This window comes from Oncorhynchus masou, chromosome 15 (genome assembly GCF_036934945.1).
Source record: "Oncorhynchus masou masou isolate Uvic2021 chromosome 15, UVic_Omas_1.1, whole genome shotgun sequence".
Lineage (NCBI taxonomy): Eukaryota > Metazoa > Chordata > Actinopteri > Salmoniformes > Salmonidae > Oncorhynchus > Oncorhynchus masou.
The window spans coordinates 56,580,545-56,596,588 of NC_088226.1; the positions used below are offsets into that span (position 1 = coordinate 56,580,545).

At 42.8% G+C, this 16,044-nt stretch overlaps 1 protein-coding gene across 2 annotated transcripts in view; it reads left to right on the top strand.

The window, feature by feature from the left end:
• The first annotated feature begins 2,540 nt into the window (after positions 1-2,540).
• The window catches only part of LOC135556514 (single-stranded DNA-binding protein 3-like), a 149,368-nt gene continuing 135,864 nt past the window's right edge, over positions 2,541-16,044 (top strand). For both annotated transcript variants that reach the window (XM_064989786.1, XM_064989787.1), the window contains exon 1: positions 2,541-2,768. In XM_064989786.1, the coding sequence (XP_064845858.1) occupies positions 2,713-2,768 (56 nt within the window). In that variant the 5' untranslated portion in view covers positions 2,541-2,712. The remainder of the gene's footprint in view (positions 2,769-16,044) is intronic.

Below are 16,044 nucleotides of genomic sequence, written 5' to 3' on the forward strand. Positions count from 1 at the left end.
ATTATTTAGTGATGTAATTGTGCTGTGAGGCTGGTAACCTTCGGAAGCCAATTAACGTGAGGGTGATGCCATTTTCTACCACACGGTGGCGACAACTATTTATTAAGGCGTTTCTTGTTACTTTTCTGTGTTGATTCTTGGTCTTAGACAACTACTACTTTTATTTTGAGTGCATTATGTTCCAGCTGATTTTATAGAAGTGTTCATATTTATTGTGATAATTTTAATTTATTATTTATTTTTTTGCACTTAATATTTACAACAAAAACATATATATATATATATATATCATTTATTTTTAAAATGGAAAGTTTTGGGAGAGGTAGGGGAGTTTTTATGTTTAACCCTTCACCGCCAGTGGGTAGGGGGGCAGCTATTTCTCCGGTTACTTCCACACCTCTGGCCGGGCCAACTACGCAGGCAAGTGTGTGCTTTCCACATGATTTAGAGCTACCTCAACTCAGTGCATTTGAGCCAGTTTCACCTAATCCTAGGAAGGAGGATGTGTCTATGGATTTCCTGGTGGGCATTGTTAAGCAGATAGGGTACTCCATAGGTGAAAATATTGCCTCTTGTTTGGAATCAAAGGTTATGGGAGATGGGGTGGTGCAGAAGGTTGATAATGTTGGTGGTACCAAGGTTGGGGCCAGCTCTAGTCTAAATGTAGTGGTGACAAATGATGTCAGGGAACCAGTGTGTTTCAGGGGGAATGGTTAAGAGGAATGCACAGTGAATGAGTGGGAGGAGACCATGTTAGTGTACATGCAGAAGAAGGGCTATGGTGGGCAAGAGAGGTCAGATTAAGTTTTGGGTAAGCTGACGGGGAGGGCACGTGATGTGGTAAGAGTAAGCCTACGCAGTAACCCAGTTGACTTAAGCCAGGGCCCAAGACCGGTTTTTGACATACTGAAGCATCACTTTAGCGACACAATCAACTCTGATATGCCCCTAGCTGATGTTTATTCTACGTTGCCAATGGAAGGGGAGACTCCATTTGATTACTGGATCAGACTGAACAGGGCCATAGAGGTGGCAGAGGACTGTTTGAGGAGGCAGAACAAGGAGCTAGACAATCCATCACGTGTTCTCACTGTCATGTTCACCAAGCACTGTCCAAACCCAGAGCTGTCATTGATATTCATGTGTAAACCATTGCATGAGTGGACGGCTGCGGAGGTCCACGGCAGGCTGGGGGAGTACCAGAGGAAGTGTAAGGCTCCACATCCCTTGCGGATGTACCCACTGGTCACCACACTGACGCAGGAAGTAAGTAGGCCAGTGTCGGCTGTTGCAAACTGCCCGGACCCCTTGCAGCAGCCCATAAATGGCTCATTCAAGGCATTGGATCGTGTGATGTGCATGCTTGAACGGCTCTTGGAGCAGAGGCCACAGCAACCTGTAGGTGGCTATGATAACCGTTTCCAGAGGAGGCCCAGGAGAAGGGAGAAACCGTCTTTGCAATGCAAAGTGTGTGTCGATGCGAATCACAGCACAATGGATCATTGTTATTCTAACCACCTATGCTTCCTCTGTTATGCAGCTGGGCACACGCGTCAGGAATGTCCTCGCACATCATCAGTAACTCCCATTGCTCCACAAAAGCCGAGGCCCAGAGCAAGGGGAACTACTACTTCAAGGTCTCAGAGCAAGTGACTTCACCGATTAAAACGCTATTTAGCGCGCACCACCGCTAGCCGTTTCACATCCGTTACACTCACCCCCCTTTTGACCTTCCTCCTTTTCCGCAGCAACCAGTGATCCGGGTCAACAGCATCAATGTAACAGTATAACTTTAGACCGTCCCTGAGTAACGATGGGTAACAATGCTTCGTGGGTGACTGTTGTTGATGTGTGCAGAGGGTCCCTGGTTCGCGCCTGGGTATGGGCGAGGGGAAGGTCTAAAGTTATACTGTTACATAAGCACGCACTTAATATCTACTTTGGCTCACCAACAGGCAAACTTATGTCCTCATTCAAAAATAATAATCCATACTTGACTCAGTTGCGAAGCACAACACTGTAACTGCTACATTTTGGGGAGACTGCGACTCATTATTTTGATATGTTTTCACACAGGCAGTAGCCTTTCACATAATGGTCAGTTTGGCTATTTGTGTAATTCAATTAGCTACCATGAAATGTATTTGTCCAACCCCTCAGCCACCTAGGACTGCTCAGTAAATTAAGTCAATGTTGCTGTGCGGATAAAACGGGCTTGAGCCTTTGGTCAATCCAGTAGTCTTTTTGAATTTATGATTTGAGAAATGTAAACCATCAGTTAGTGATAGGGCAAAAACCAAAACGAGCCCCCCTTGGGATCCCAATGGGCGAGTTTGGGAAATGCTGGCCTAAATGGAAGACTTCAGTTTTTCCTACCTCAATTCTTACATGTTTCTGAGATCAGTAAACAAGAAGCGTGTGCGTTCCCCTTTAAGAAGCCCCCACCATCCTTGAGCGGAGGGAGTGTGAATGCATTCTCGAACAGCGGTTGAGGGGGAAAAAAATCCACCATCGGTCTGTTTCAAGTTCCCCCAATAGAAACTGTGCCTGATTTGTGGCCAATGTTGGAGATGTGAAAAAAAGGAGGAGGAGGGGGAGGAGGAGGAGGATAAGGAAAAACACTAAAGGGGTAGCTATGGAGATAGAACGTTTGGCTGGCTGCTTTCTTTGACAGGTGTTGAGTGGGGTAAAAGTCTTAAAACAGAATCCAGCATGTACGCTAAAGGTAAAGGAGCTGTCGTCCCTTCCGATAGCCAAGCGAGAGAAAAGTAAGTGAATTATGCACTATTTAAGAGTTTTACCTGGTTAAAAGGAAGCTCCAACTTTCTAAACTATAGCTACCATAATGTATAGGTCTGTACATTACTCGCTCGCTCTCCTGAGTGTTCTTTGCTCCCGCGATGGTACGTCTCTAACTTTTTTTTACTTTCTCGTTCTTTTAGAAGATATTTATTAAAACATGATCGCAACATTATCGCAATCAACCGAATAGTTGTTCATTTGGGGTTATAAATGTATCGTTGTCTAGAATTTAAATATCAAATATAGCGCTCATGCAGCGATTGCAAGAAATAACATAATTGCTACTTCGAACAACGATTTTGTGCATGACATTCTATTTCAGAAGATATGGAATCTAAGTATGTTGTTTTTCTGTAAGCAGTTGCATGCAGCATGGACGCTGACTCACATATTGTTTGAATGTGCAAAGTTTTGAGACGCGTTTCTAGTGATTTTTAAAAATGCAATTGACCCACCCATACAGTAGGTTTACTAGATAACTTCTCTAGACGTCTTATTATAGATTTCTTCTTACTCTATTCGTGTTAATGAAGAATTTGTGCTGGACATCCCACCTAAGCAAATGAAGGGAAGTTCCGACTTGTCTGTTAAATAAACTTTAGTTACAGCTACGTAAACTTGTAAGCGTGGTATATGTAAGCAATGCAGCCAAACATCAATGTTAAGAGGAGTGTTGTAAAATGTGTGTAAATATATAACTGATACATGTTTGAAAAGCCTAACACTTACAAACGTAATAACCTCAATCCTTTTGAAATAATTTGTCCAAATATCAAAGTGTCTAATGTATGAGGCTTTGAATATTAATAACGGCTATATCATAGTACAAGCTAAGCCTTTATCCTCTTTGGGGGAAGGCAAAGAAACTGCCATAACTTTTAAAGTGTCAAATTAACGATTTTGATTATAAGTGGAGGCACAGATTTTAACCAGTGCTTTGCATAAAGGCAACATCTCATGTACTTTGTTGCTTTCTTTGCGACACAAGCTATTGTGTTGTGATCCTGATATGATCTTCACTTCGTTACATATTTAGCCTTCACACACGATGTGACGATGACTGTCACAACTATGAACCGAGTTTCTTGTCCCAAGATCACAAAGATAATGTGGAGACTTCATCAAGACACCCGGATAGCAGTGCTGCTTTTTTTTCTCCTGCATGAATAAATACAGTACGTTTATCATGGAGAAACAGTACCTAATTTAAAACTCTCCTATGTAGGTTTTTGATGCTTATCCAGATGTTTGTATTTTGTTTAAAATACAGTACCGGTCAAGTTTGTACACACCTACTCATTCCAGGGGTTTTCTTTATTTGACTATTTTCTACATTGTAGAATAATAGTAAAAGCATCAACACTATGAAATAACACATGTGGAATCATGTAGTAACCAAAAAAGTGTTAAACAAATAAAAAATATATTTTATATTCTTCAAAGCAGCCACCTTGATGACAGCTTTGCATGCTATTGGCATTCTCTCAATCAGCTTAACCTGGAATTTTATTTTACCTTTATTTTACTAGGCAAGTCAGTTAAGAACAAATTCTTATTTTCATTGACGGCCTAGGAACAGTGGGTTAACTGCCTGTTCGGGGGCAGAATGGCAGATTTTGTACCTTTGAACTTGCAGCCTTTTGGTTGCTAGTCCAATGCTCTAACCACTAGGCTACCCTGCCGCCCCAGGGTAGTCTAGCTTTGTCGAAGTTGCCTTCATCCTATGGCTGACTGTGTGGGGATCATGATGATGAGGATTACTTGTAGGCTTTCCTGCGTTAAAATTCACATTAGGAAATCAGTCAATTGAAACCAATTAGAATTAGTTTCCCCCCCACTAAAGGGATTTATTACAGACAGATACTCCTCAGCACCCCCTTTGGGCTGGTGTGGTTACACGTGGTCTGCGGTTTTGAGGCCAGTGGGACATAGTGCAAAATTCTCTAACATGACGTTGGTGGCGGCTTATGGTAGAGAAATTATCATTACATCTCTGGCAACCGCTCTGGTTGACATTCCTGCGGACAGCATGTCAATTGCATGCTCCCTCAACTTGAGACATCTATGGCATTGTGTTGTGACAAAACTGCACATTTTAGATACCTTTTATTGTCCCCAGCACAAGGTGCATCTGTGTAATGATCATGCTTTTTAATTAGTTTCTTGATATGCCACACCTGTTAGGTGGATGGATTATCTTGGCAAAGGAGAAATGCTTACGAACAGGGATGTAAACAAATGTGTGTACAAAGTTTGAGAGATATTAGCTTTTTGTGTGTATGGAACATTTCTGGGATCTTTTATTTCAGCTCATGGGACATTGGACCAACACTTTCATTGTTGAGTTTATTTTTGTTCAGTGCCTTCGGAAAGTATTCAGATCCCTTAACTTTTTCCACATTTTGTTACTTTACAGCCTTATTCTAAAATTGATTAAATAGTTTTTTTCCCTCATCAATCTACACACAATACCTCATAATGATGAAGCAAGAACAGATGTTTAGAATTTTAAATAGGTGGGTCATAAATAAAATGGGTCATAAATAAAAAAAAAAACTGAAATATTACATAATATTCAGTACTTTGTTGAAGCACCTTTGGCAACGATTACAGCATAAAGTCTTCTTGGGTTTGACGCTACAAGCTTGGCACACCTGTATTTGGGGAGTTTCTCCCATTGTTCTCTGCAGATCCTCTCAAGCTCTGTCAGGTTGGATGGGGAGCGTTGCTGCAGAGCTATTTTCAGGTCTCTCCAGAGATGTTTGATTGGGGTGAAGTTCGGGCTCTGGCTGGGCCACTCAAGTACATATCAGAGACTTGTCCAGAAGCCACTCCTGCGTTGTCTTGGTTGTCTGATGTCCTGAGAACTTTAGCAGGTTTTCATCGAGGATCTTCCTCTGTACTTTGCTCCATTCATTGCCTCGAACCTGACTAGTCTCCCAGTCCCTGCCACTGAAAAACATCTGCACAACATGATGCTTTCACCACCATGCTTCATAGTGCCAGGTTTCTTTCAGACTGGCATTCAGGCCAAAGAGTTCAATTTTGGTTCCATCAGACCAGAGAATGTTGTTTCTCATGGTCTGAGAGTCTTTAGGTGCCTTTTGGCAAACTCCAAGCGGTCTGTCATGTGCCTTTTACTGAGGAGTGGCTTCCATCTGGCCACTCTACCATAAAGGCCTGATTGGTGGAGTGCTGCAGAGATGGTTGTCCTTCTGGAAGGTTCTCATCTCCACAGATGAGGAACTCTAGAGCTCTGTCAAAAGTGGCCATCAGGTTCTTGGTCACCTTCCTGACCAAGAATAATGAAGGCCATTGTGTTCTTGGGGACCTTCAATGCTGCTGAAATGTTTTGGTACACTTCCCCAGATCTGTGCCTGGACACATCCTGTCTCGGAGCTCTGCGGACAATTCCTTCGACCTAATGGCTTGGTTTTTGCTCTGACATGCACTGTCAACTGTGGGACCTTATATAGACAGGTGTGTGCCTTTCCGAATCATATTCAATCAATTGAATTTACCACAGGTGGACTCCAATGATGTTGTAGAAACATCTCAAGGATGATTAATGGAAACAGGATGCACCTGAGCTCGATTTAGAGTCTCATAGCAAAGGGTCTGAATAGGGTGTGTTTATTTTTAATACATTTGCAAATGTTTTTAAAAACCTAGGGAGTATAGTGTGTAGATTGATGAGGAACAAAATGTATTTAATACATTTTAGAATAAGACTGTAACGTAACAAAATGTGGGAAAAGGGCAGGGGTCTGAATACTTTCCGAATGCACTGTACATACTATGAGATTGGAATGATACTGTGAAAATTATGATAACGCTCTTTTAGTATAAGAGCTGTTTGAAAAGACTGCCTAAATTGATTTTGCATTGGTATTATGGGGTATTGCATGTAGATTGCAGAGTTTATTTATTATTATTTTTAATCCATTTTATAATAAGGCTGTAACGTAACAAAATGTTGAAAAGTCAAGAAGTCTGAATACTTTCCGAAGGCACTGTAGATCCACTTGTCCCGTATGTCCTTTGTCTTGTTGTATATACCACTCCACACATTTTCCCTTACAAGGAAAATTCACTTATTTGATTGATTGTCATCAGTTTAAGCATTGAACCTTCTGACAGACACTGCTTCATGCTTGTTGGGTGTCTGTGTGTGAGTCAGGTAAGTAGCTGACGGCCAGAGTGAGGATTCAATGCCATTATCACCTAACTAATGACTCTGCCATGCACTGTAAGACAATCACTTGTTTCACTCTCTTTACACTATTGTTAGTCATGATGCTGTCCATGTTGTCTGAAGGCTTGTTAGATTAACTCCTACTTCATTTGGAAATTGAAATGAAAAACCCATATGGTCTCTGTTTGTGCAGGTAGTCCAATTTTTGGCAGAGCGAAGGGGAGACTGGAGAGCCAAGGTGTCTATAGTGTATATAACCAATAGTAGAGAAGATTCAAAATGGTATAATGGCTAATAAAAGCATTGGATGAATCTAGGAGTGTGTTGACAGAATTACTAACATGTTAAAAAATTAGGGTTGTCAAATGATTAAAATAATTAATCAAGGTGGTGGCATTAGTTAGTTACAAATTCAAATTTGGTCCTGAAGAAAGACTTTTCCAGTAAAAAAGTACCTAATTGAGTTACAGGCGTACTGTGCTTTGATTGTAAGGGATGGAAACAATTATATTCATCAGTATGGTTTAATGTCATTTTCACCATAAACAACACAAAAGTCATTGTAACATACAGCTAGCTATATAAGTAGGCCTACTTCCTCTTATCAATGTTCTTGAAGTTTAACACTTGCACACATATTCTCTCTCTCACACACACTCGCTCACACAGGCCTACACACTCTCCCTCCCGAAAAAGACTGTTTCACTTACTGCTGCTTCACACACATCCTCTCACACACATGCACACAATCTTACACACCCCATTCTTGCCAATGCAGCCTACCTTTTGAAGCATCTCTTTGAGTAGCCTATTCCTTTTCAGTTCTTCCTGTGCCATCTAAATTTGTGCATAGCCTAGTCAGTGGTCAAGTTATCAGGTTGCTAGCTAGGTAACATGACTAGCTAGCTAAACAATGTTTGTTATCAAACCAAAAAATATTGTCTTGAGTAGTTTAAAACGTCTGCGACATTAGCATGAATACACGGCAGAAAGAAAAAACATAGTTCTGGTAATATTGGGTGTAACTTTTACATGATTTTGGCTAGAGGCATACCACAGATAAAACAATGAGACTGATATTTCACCACATGTATAAATGTGAATCATCGGCTTTGTGTTTCCACTCACTACCAAATATGATGGTGAGAGGAAGCCCACTGGCCGGCAGTGGGAGAAGATGGAATGAGATTTAATTTTGTCTGACAAATTTTCTCATCGATGAAACATTTGATCTCAATACAGTTTCTATTCCCCAAACTAAAACCTGTTACGAAAAGAGTGGAATAAGTTTTGTAGAATTGACCCTTTGCCCAAGTTTTAAAAAATTGCATTGTTTAGGAGTGCAAAGGCGAATTGAGTTATTGCACACATGCACTTCAGATGTATGCGTTACCTAACAGAAATATGCATTCTAGAACACGCCAGAAGGATTTCACGAGCTTGTGCTTGGCTCTGCCCGCCACCTTGCTTGTTCGGCCCACTATGACACATTTGTTCCCATTGGAAACGACAGACTACAGCCCATCTTGGGTTAGTTCTAAGAATGTTTGGGCACTGTCTTCAGCGATGTAAAGACGCAGCATTGACGATAGCTGTGTTCCGTGTTGTGTTCTGCACTTAAGTGTCTGTGTGGAAATACATGCACTTAAAATGTTCTGTGCAGTGAAGAAATGGAGACGCCGATAAACATGTAACTTTGAAAGACCTAGATTGAGGGACTGTGTCATTCAAGAAAGTGCTTGTGTACGTGAGGAAGCGGCCGATGCCTGCGCAAAAAGGTAGAACAAGAACGCTGTGCCCTTGTGACGAGAGGAATTAATTACACCTCACACTCACTCTTTCTGCATTGATTTAATTTGATTTTAACTGGAGTTGAATTAGAGGCTCCAACATTCATATGACCTGTTTGTTAACTACAACTCTTGAAATGTGCTGAGAAACCGGCCATCACTGTCACAGGGCCCTTCCATTGGATTAATAAAATATATGTTTTTCATCATGAAAGTTGGTAGTGCTTGACCCTGTCACACATGTTGTAGAAGATTAATCCGTTTGATTTGAATTTGTGTCTTTACATCCACACCCTCCCCTCAACGCCCCTATATTTGTATTTAGTTCTTGAGGTCTGAATGCAAGGTTTTTGATTTGACACAGATGGTACTGCCGTCTGCGTTTTGGCCTTTTGAGAGACAAAGAACCACATACTCAGATACGCAAAAACACGGCACTATTTTGTAAAGAACCTCTGATTTCCTCTGCTTTGCTTGGAATAATTATGATCATATTCAGAGGTGTTAGCAGTCAATTAATTTAGCTTTTTGTTGGATGCTATTCATGCATCCGCACATATTTGTTGTCTCACTTGAAATAAGTGAGACAGTATAAATATTGAAGCTACGTGCATTAAGTCAGTAATGGGGTTGGTCACAGCACAGACACACTTATGAAGTGCATGTGTGTATGCTGTTTATTACACTGGCCCCCATATGATAGAAATGTTATAGAGACATGATACACTACGTGACATGGACACCTGCTCGTCGAACATCTCATACCAAAATCATGGGCATTAATATGGAGTTGGTCCCCCCTTTGCTGCTTTAACAGCCTCCACTCTTCTGGGAAAGCTTTCCACTAGATGTTGGAACATCGCTGAAGGGACTTGCTTCCATTCAGCCACAAGAGCATTTATGAGGTCGGCACTGATGTTGGATGATTAGGCCTGGCTCTCAGCCGACCTTCCAATTCATCCCAAAGGTATTAGATGAGGTTGAGGTCAGGGTTCTGTGCAGGCCAGTCAAGTTCTTTCACACTGATCTCAACAAACCAACTCTGTATGGACCTCGCTTTGTGCACGAGGACATTGTCATGCTGAAACAGAAAGGGCCTTCCCCAAACTGTTGCCACAAAGTTGGAAGCACAGAATCGTCTAGGATGTCATTGTATGCTGTAGCGTTAAGATTTCCCTTCACTGGAACTAAGGGGCCTAATCCAAACCATGAAAAACAGCTCCAGACCATTATTCCTTGTCCACCAAACGTTACAGTTGGCACTATACATTGGGGCAGGTAGCGCTCTCCTGGCATCTGCCAAACCCAGATTCGCCCGGTCGGATTGCCAGAGGGGGAAGCGTGATTAATCACTCCAGAGAACGCATTTCCACTGCTCCAGAGTCCAATGGTGGTGAGCTTTACACAACTCCCGCCGACGCTTGGCATTGCGCATGGTGATCTTAGGCTTGTGTACTGCTGCTCGGCCATGGAAACCCATTTCAAGAAGCGCCCGACGAACAGTTCCTTTGATGTTGCTTCCAGAAGCAGTTTGGAACTCTGTAGTGAGTGTTGTCTGTCCTCGGTTACAATCTTTACACGCTACGCTCTTCAGCACTCACGGGTCCGTTCTCTGAGCTTGTGTGGCCTCCCACTTTGCGGCTGAGCCATTGTTGCTCCTAGACGTTTCTACTTCACAATAACAGCACTTATAGTTGACCGGGGCAGCTCTAGCAGGACAGAAATTTGACAAAATGTGGCATCCTATGACGGTGCCACGTTGAGTCACCTGAGCTCCTCAGTATGCCAATGTTTGTCTATGGTGATTGAATGTCTGTGTGCTAATTTTATACACCTGTCAGCAGCTGGTGTGGGTGAAATAGCCAAATCCACATATTTGAAGGGGTGTCCACATACTTTGTGTATATTTAATGTACCTTTTTATTTTTATGTAGCTAATTAATTATTACCTATAGAAAGTGTACTGTAGTAGTAACTGTATTATTAACTTAACAAGACCTATTAACTGCTTATTCCATGTATAAACCCTGTATATTTATATTCTGTTAGTTTTATTCTGTGGGAAAGAATACCATCTTAATGTATCAATTGCCCCAAAATGAAGACTTTCAGGTTAGAATACAATGGCATCCTTTCAAGCAGAGCATGTCCATAGTTGTAGAGTCAATTTAGCTGCAGGCTAGCTCCTCCTGGTAAAGAAACAGATGACTTTGGCAATGGGAATCCAGCTCATTAAGTGTGTGTGTGTGTGTGTGGATTAACCCATGCTGATTTAAGCCATGCAAAAAAATTACCGCCAATGTAGGAAATGTTAGTTCTTAGGCTACCTGTTTATGGGATGGAACTCTTAACATATTGGGAATGATGTGCCTCGTCTACACCTCCTCCTTTGCTTACAAAACTTGTCATTACACATCAAATTGTATTTGTCATATGCGCTGAGTACAACAGTGTATTACTTACAAGCCCTTAATAACCAACAATGCAGTATAAGAAATAGTTAAAATATTTACTGAATACATTTAAGTAAAAAATAAAGTAACACAATAAGATGACATAACAATAATGAGACTATGTACACGGGGTGCCGGTACAGAGTCATTTTGCAGGGGTACAGGTTAGTCAAGGTAGTTTGTACATGTAGGTTGGGGTAAGGTGACTTTGCAGAGATAATAAACAGTGAGTAGCAGCAGTGTAAAAACAAAGGGGGGGTCAATGTAAATAGTCCGGGTGGCCATTTGATTAATTGTTCAGCAGTCTTATAGCTTGGGGGTTTAGCCTTTTGGACTTCCTAGAAAAGTCTATGACTTGGATGACCGGAGTCTTTGACAATTTTGTGGGGCCTTCCTCTGACACCGCCTAGTATATAGGTCCTGGATGGCAGGAAGCTTGGCCCCAGTCATGTATTGGGCCGTACGCACTACCTTCTGTAGCAGCTTACGGTCGGATGCCTAGCAGTTGCCATACCAGGCGGTGATGAAACCGGTCAGGATGCTCTTGATGGTGCAGCTGTAGAACATTTTGAGGATCTGGGTACCCATGCCAAATCTTTTCAGTCTCCTGGGGGGAAAGGTGTTTTTGTGCCTTCTTGACACCTTTTTTGGTGTGTTTGAACCATGATAGTTTGTAGGTGATGTGGACACCAAGGTACTTGAAACTCTCGACCCACTTCACTACAGCCCTGTTGATGTTAATGGGGCCTTCCTTTTCCTGTAGTCCACAATCATTTCCTTTGTCTTGCTCACATTGAGGAAGAGGTTGTTGTCCTGGCCTCTGACCTCCCTATAGGCTGTCTCATCATTGTCGGTGATCAGGCCTACCACTGTTGTGTTGCCAGCAAACTTAATGAACTTAATGGTGTTGGAGTTGTGCTTGGCCACGCAGTTGTGGGTGAACAGGGAGTACAGAAGGGGACAAAGCACGCACCCCTGTGGGGCCTCGGTGTTGAGGATCAGCGTGGCAGATGTGTTGTTGCTTACCACCTGGGGGGCGTCCCGTCAGGAAGTCCAAGATCTTGTTGCAGAGGGAGGTGTTTAGTCCCAGGGCCCTTAGCTTAGTGATGAGCTTTGGTGTTGAACACTATGGTGTTGAACGCTGAGCTGTAGTCAATGAACAGCTTTCTCACATAGGTGTTCCTTTTGTCCAGATGGGAAAGGGCAGTGTGGAGTGCGATTGAGATTGCGTCATCTCTGGATCTGTTGGGGAGGTATGAAAATTGGAGTGGGTTTCGGGTTTTCGGGATGATGGTGTTGTGAGCCATGACCAGCCTTTCAAAGCACGTGATTGCCGACGTGAGTGCTACGGGGCGGTAGTCATTTATATGCAGGTTATCTTCGCTTTGTTGGGCACAGGGACTATGTTGGTCTGCTTGAAATGACTCAGTCAGGGAGAGGTTGAAAATGTCAGTGAAGAAACTTGCCAGTTGATCCACGCATGTGCTGAGTACATGCCCTGGTAATCTGTCTGTCTGGCCCAGCAGCCTTGTGAATGTTGACCTGTTTTTAAGGTCCTGCTATCATCGGCTACGGAGAGTGTGATCACACAGTTGTCCGGAACAGCTGGTGCTGTCATGCATGCTTTAGTGTTGCTTGCCTCGAAGCAAGCATAAAAGGCATTTAGTTCATCTGGTAGGCTTGTGTCAGTGGGCAGCTGGCTGCTGGGTTTCCCTCTGTCCATAATAGTTTGCAAGCCCTGCCACATCCGACGAGCATCCAAGCCGGTGTAGTAGGATTCAATCTTAGTCCTGTATTGACGCTTTGCCTGTTTGATGGTTCGTCTAAAGGGGCATAGCGAGATTTCTTACAAGTGTCTGGATTATTGTCCCGCTCCTTGAAAGCTGCAACACTAGCCTTTAGCTCAACGCAGTTGTTGCCGGTAATACAAGGCTTCTGGTTGGGATGTTTACGTACTGTCACTGTGAGGACGATGTCGCCAATGCACTTATTGATGAAGCCGTTGACTGAGATGGTATACTCCTCAATGCCATTGGATGAATCATTGAACATATTCCAGTCTGTGCTAGCAAAACAGTCCTTTAGCATCCGCGTCTTCTGACCACTTCCGTATTGAGCGAGTCACTGGTACTTCCTGCTTTAGTTTTTGCTTGTAAGCAAGAATCAAGAGGATAGAATTATGGTCAGATTTGCCAAATGGAGGGTGTGGGAGAGCTTTGTATGCGTCTCTGTGTGTGGAGTTGTTTTTATTTTTTTCTTCCTCTGGTTGTACATGTGACATGCTGGTAGAAATGAGGTAAAACGGATTTAAGTTTGCCTGTATTAAAGTCCCTGGCCACTTGGAGCACCGCTTCTGAATTAACATTTTCTTGTTTGCTTATGGCCTTATACAGCTCGTTGAGTTCAGTCTTAGTGCCAGCATCAGTTTGTGGTGGTAAATAGACGACTACGAATAATATAGATGACAACTCTCTTGGTAGATAGTGTGGTCTACAACTTATCATGAGGTACTCTACCTCAAGAGAGCAATTCCTAGAGACTTCTTTAATATTAGACATCGCACACCAGCTGTGATTCAACGTTGATTCAACGTAGAACCGATGGTAATTGTGATTTATTCACTCGCATATGAATCTTAGCAAGGCACCCCGATCTTCTCCCTCTGTATCTCCACCTTTTTGTCATGCAAATTACTTGGATTTGGGCCTGGTCTCCGGACAGCAGTATATACTTTGCGTCGGACTCATTAAAGAAAAAATCTTCAAGTTTTTTATTTGATTTATTTAACCTTTATTTAACCAGGCAAGTTAGTTAATTAAGAACAAGTTCTTACTTACAATTGCGCAAAAGGCATCCTGTGGGGACGTGGGCTGGGATAAAAACATATATAACTATAGGACAAAACACACATCACGACAAGAGAGACAACACTACATAAAGAGAGACCTAAGACAACAACATAGCAAGGCAGCAGCACATGACAACACAGCATGGTAGCAGCACAAAACATGGTACAAACATTATTGGGCACAGACAACAGCACAAAGGGCAAGAAGATATAGACAACAATACATCACACAAAGCAGCCACAGCTGTCAGTGTCCATGATTGAGTCTTTGAATGAAGAGATTTAGATAAAACTGTCCAGTTTGAGTGTTTGTTGCAGCTCGTTCCAGTCGCTGTCTGCAGTGAACTGAAAAGACGAGTGACCCAGGAATGTGTGTGCTTTGGGGACCTTTAACAGAATTTGACTTGTAGAACGGGTGTGGTATGTGGAGGATGAGGGCTGCAGTAGATATCTCAGATAGGGGTTAGTTTTGTTAGGCGAGTAATCGCTTAAGATACGGTAGCGTCAACTTTATGTGCAAAATAAGTTACAAACAATGTGAAAAAACTAACAAAATAGCACAGTTGATTTGGAGCCCGTAAAACGGCAGGCATCCCCACTGGCGCCATCCCTGTCAACTGTGTCCACATTTTCCAATACACTCTTAATTACCGTAGGCTTTTGTGAAATGACTATCTTGCATTTACTTCGACTCCCTTCTCCATCACTTCTCCTGCGTACCTTATCTAATCAAGGCCATGCTTTCACTGCTGAATTATTGAAATCAAGACTGGAAAGTTAATTTGCTAACAGACTGTGCTTTAGCTGGCTAAACTTGGCGGAGGTGCTTTCATGTCTAGTGGGAGCGTAGTCTGGGAGCCTGGGGCGAGATGTCAGGACAGGTGTGTTCCTGGGTTGAGGTGGGAGATCTCCCCTTGAAATGTGGACATAGTGCAAGGCTCCGAGCTTGCTTGAGGCTGCTGTCTACCTCCCTGGCCCTGCCTCTAATGTTAAGGCTAGCACACATCGCACCATATTTGGATCTCTTGTTTGTCTGCCGATCGTTCACCACGCTGTGTTTTTAGGGACCACCCACTTTTGTAAATGTAAAATCGGTTCACATTGCAAATTGCGTTCAGAGGTGCTAAGTACTCTCGTCCAGCGAATGCTATTGGTGTGTCTGAGCCCTTAGTCACTACAGAGGGGACCAAACTCAACCACCTACTCAATAGTCATTCTCTGACTGAGAGAAGTCAGCTGGCCTCTGATTTCCTCATCTTTCCGCAGCATGTCATTTGTATGAACATTATCCATGATGATGGTTTCAGTGGCCTCTGACCTCTTTACCTGGAGTGTCACAGCAGGGCAGAGAGAATTAGGTGAGAGGGGTAGAGGGGTGGATAAGACCAGCTGATCAATCAACTAGGATGTTGAGATTCTTTTCTAGGCACCTGAGTCACCACTATGACAGACAGGAGAAGAATGAGCAACACGCTTGTTACTCAGGGGTTGTAAATATATTATTATGGATATGTTCCCATTGGGAGGTCAGAGGACATAGTGTGTGCACTAGCTGTTTCTAGTTTCAGAGAAGGCTTTTGTATGAACATATGCCTTGTGTTTGGTGTCGTGTCTCTGTCTCCTGTCATGTCTGGCCCTGTGGTTTCCACTACGGTCGTTAGCCCTTTTGTCATCACACAGTAGTCTTAACGCCTAGAGTTTCTCACTCTCTCTTTCCCTCTCCACTGATTCATCTACCTGCACAGGAAGAGTCTCCACAACCCTCCTCCCTTGGCGGAGTTACACTCAGTGCTTCTGACAGTGCAACAAAAGGTGTCCCCCGAAGCCAGGATTGAATGAGTGTTTTTAAATAATGCATTAGGGAAGGGGCAGGTGCCCATCACCAGGGCATAGAACCCCAGATCACACCAGTCTAGCCATGAAAATGTAATCAACTCATAGGAATCTCTGTTCGAT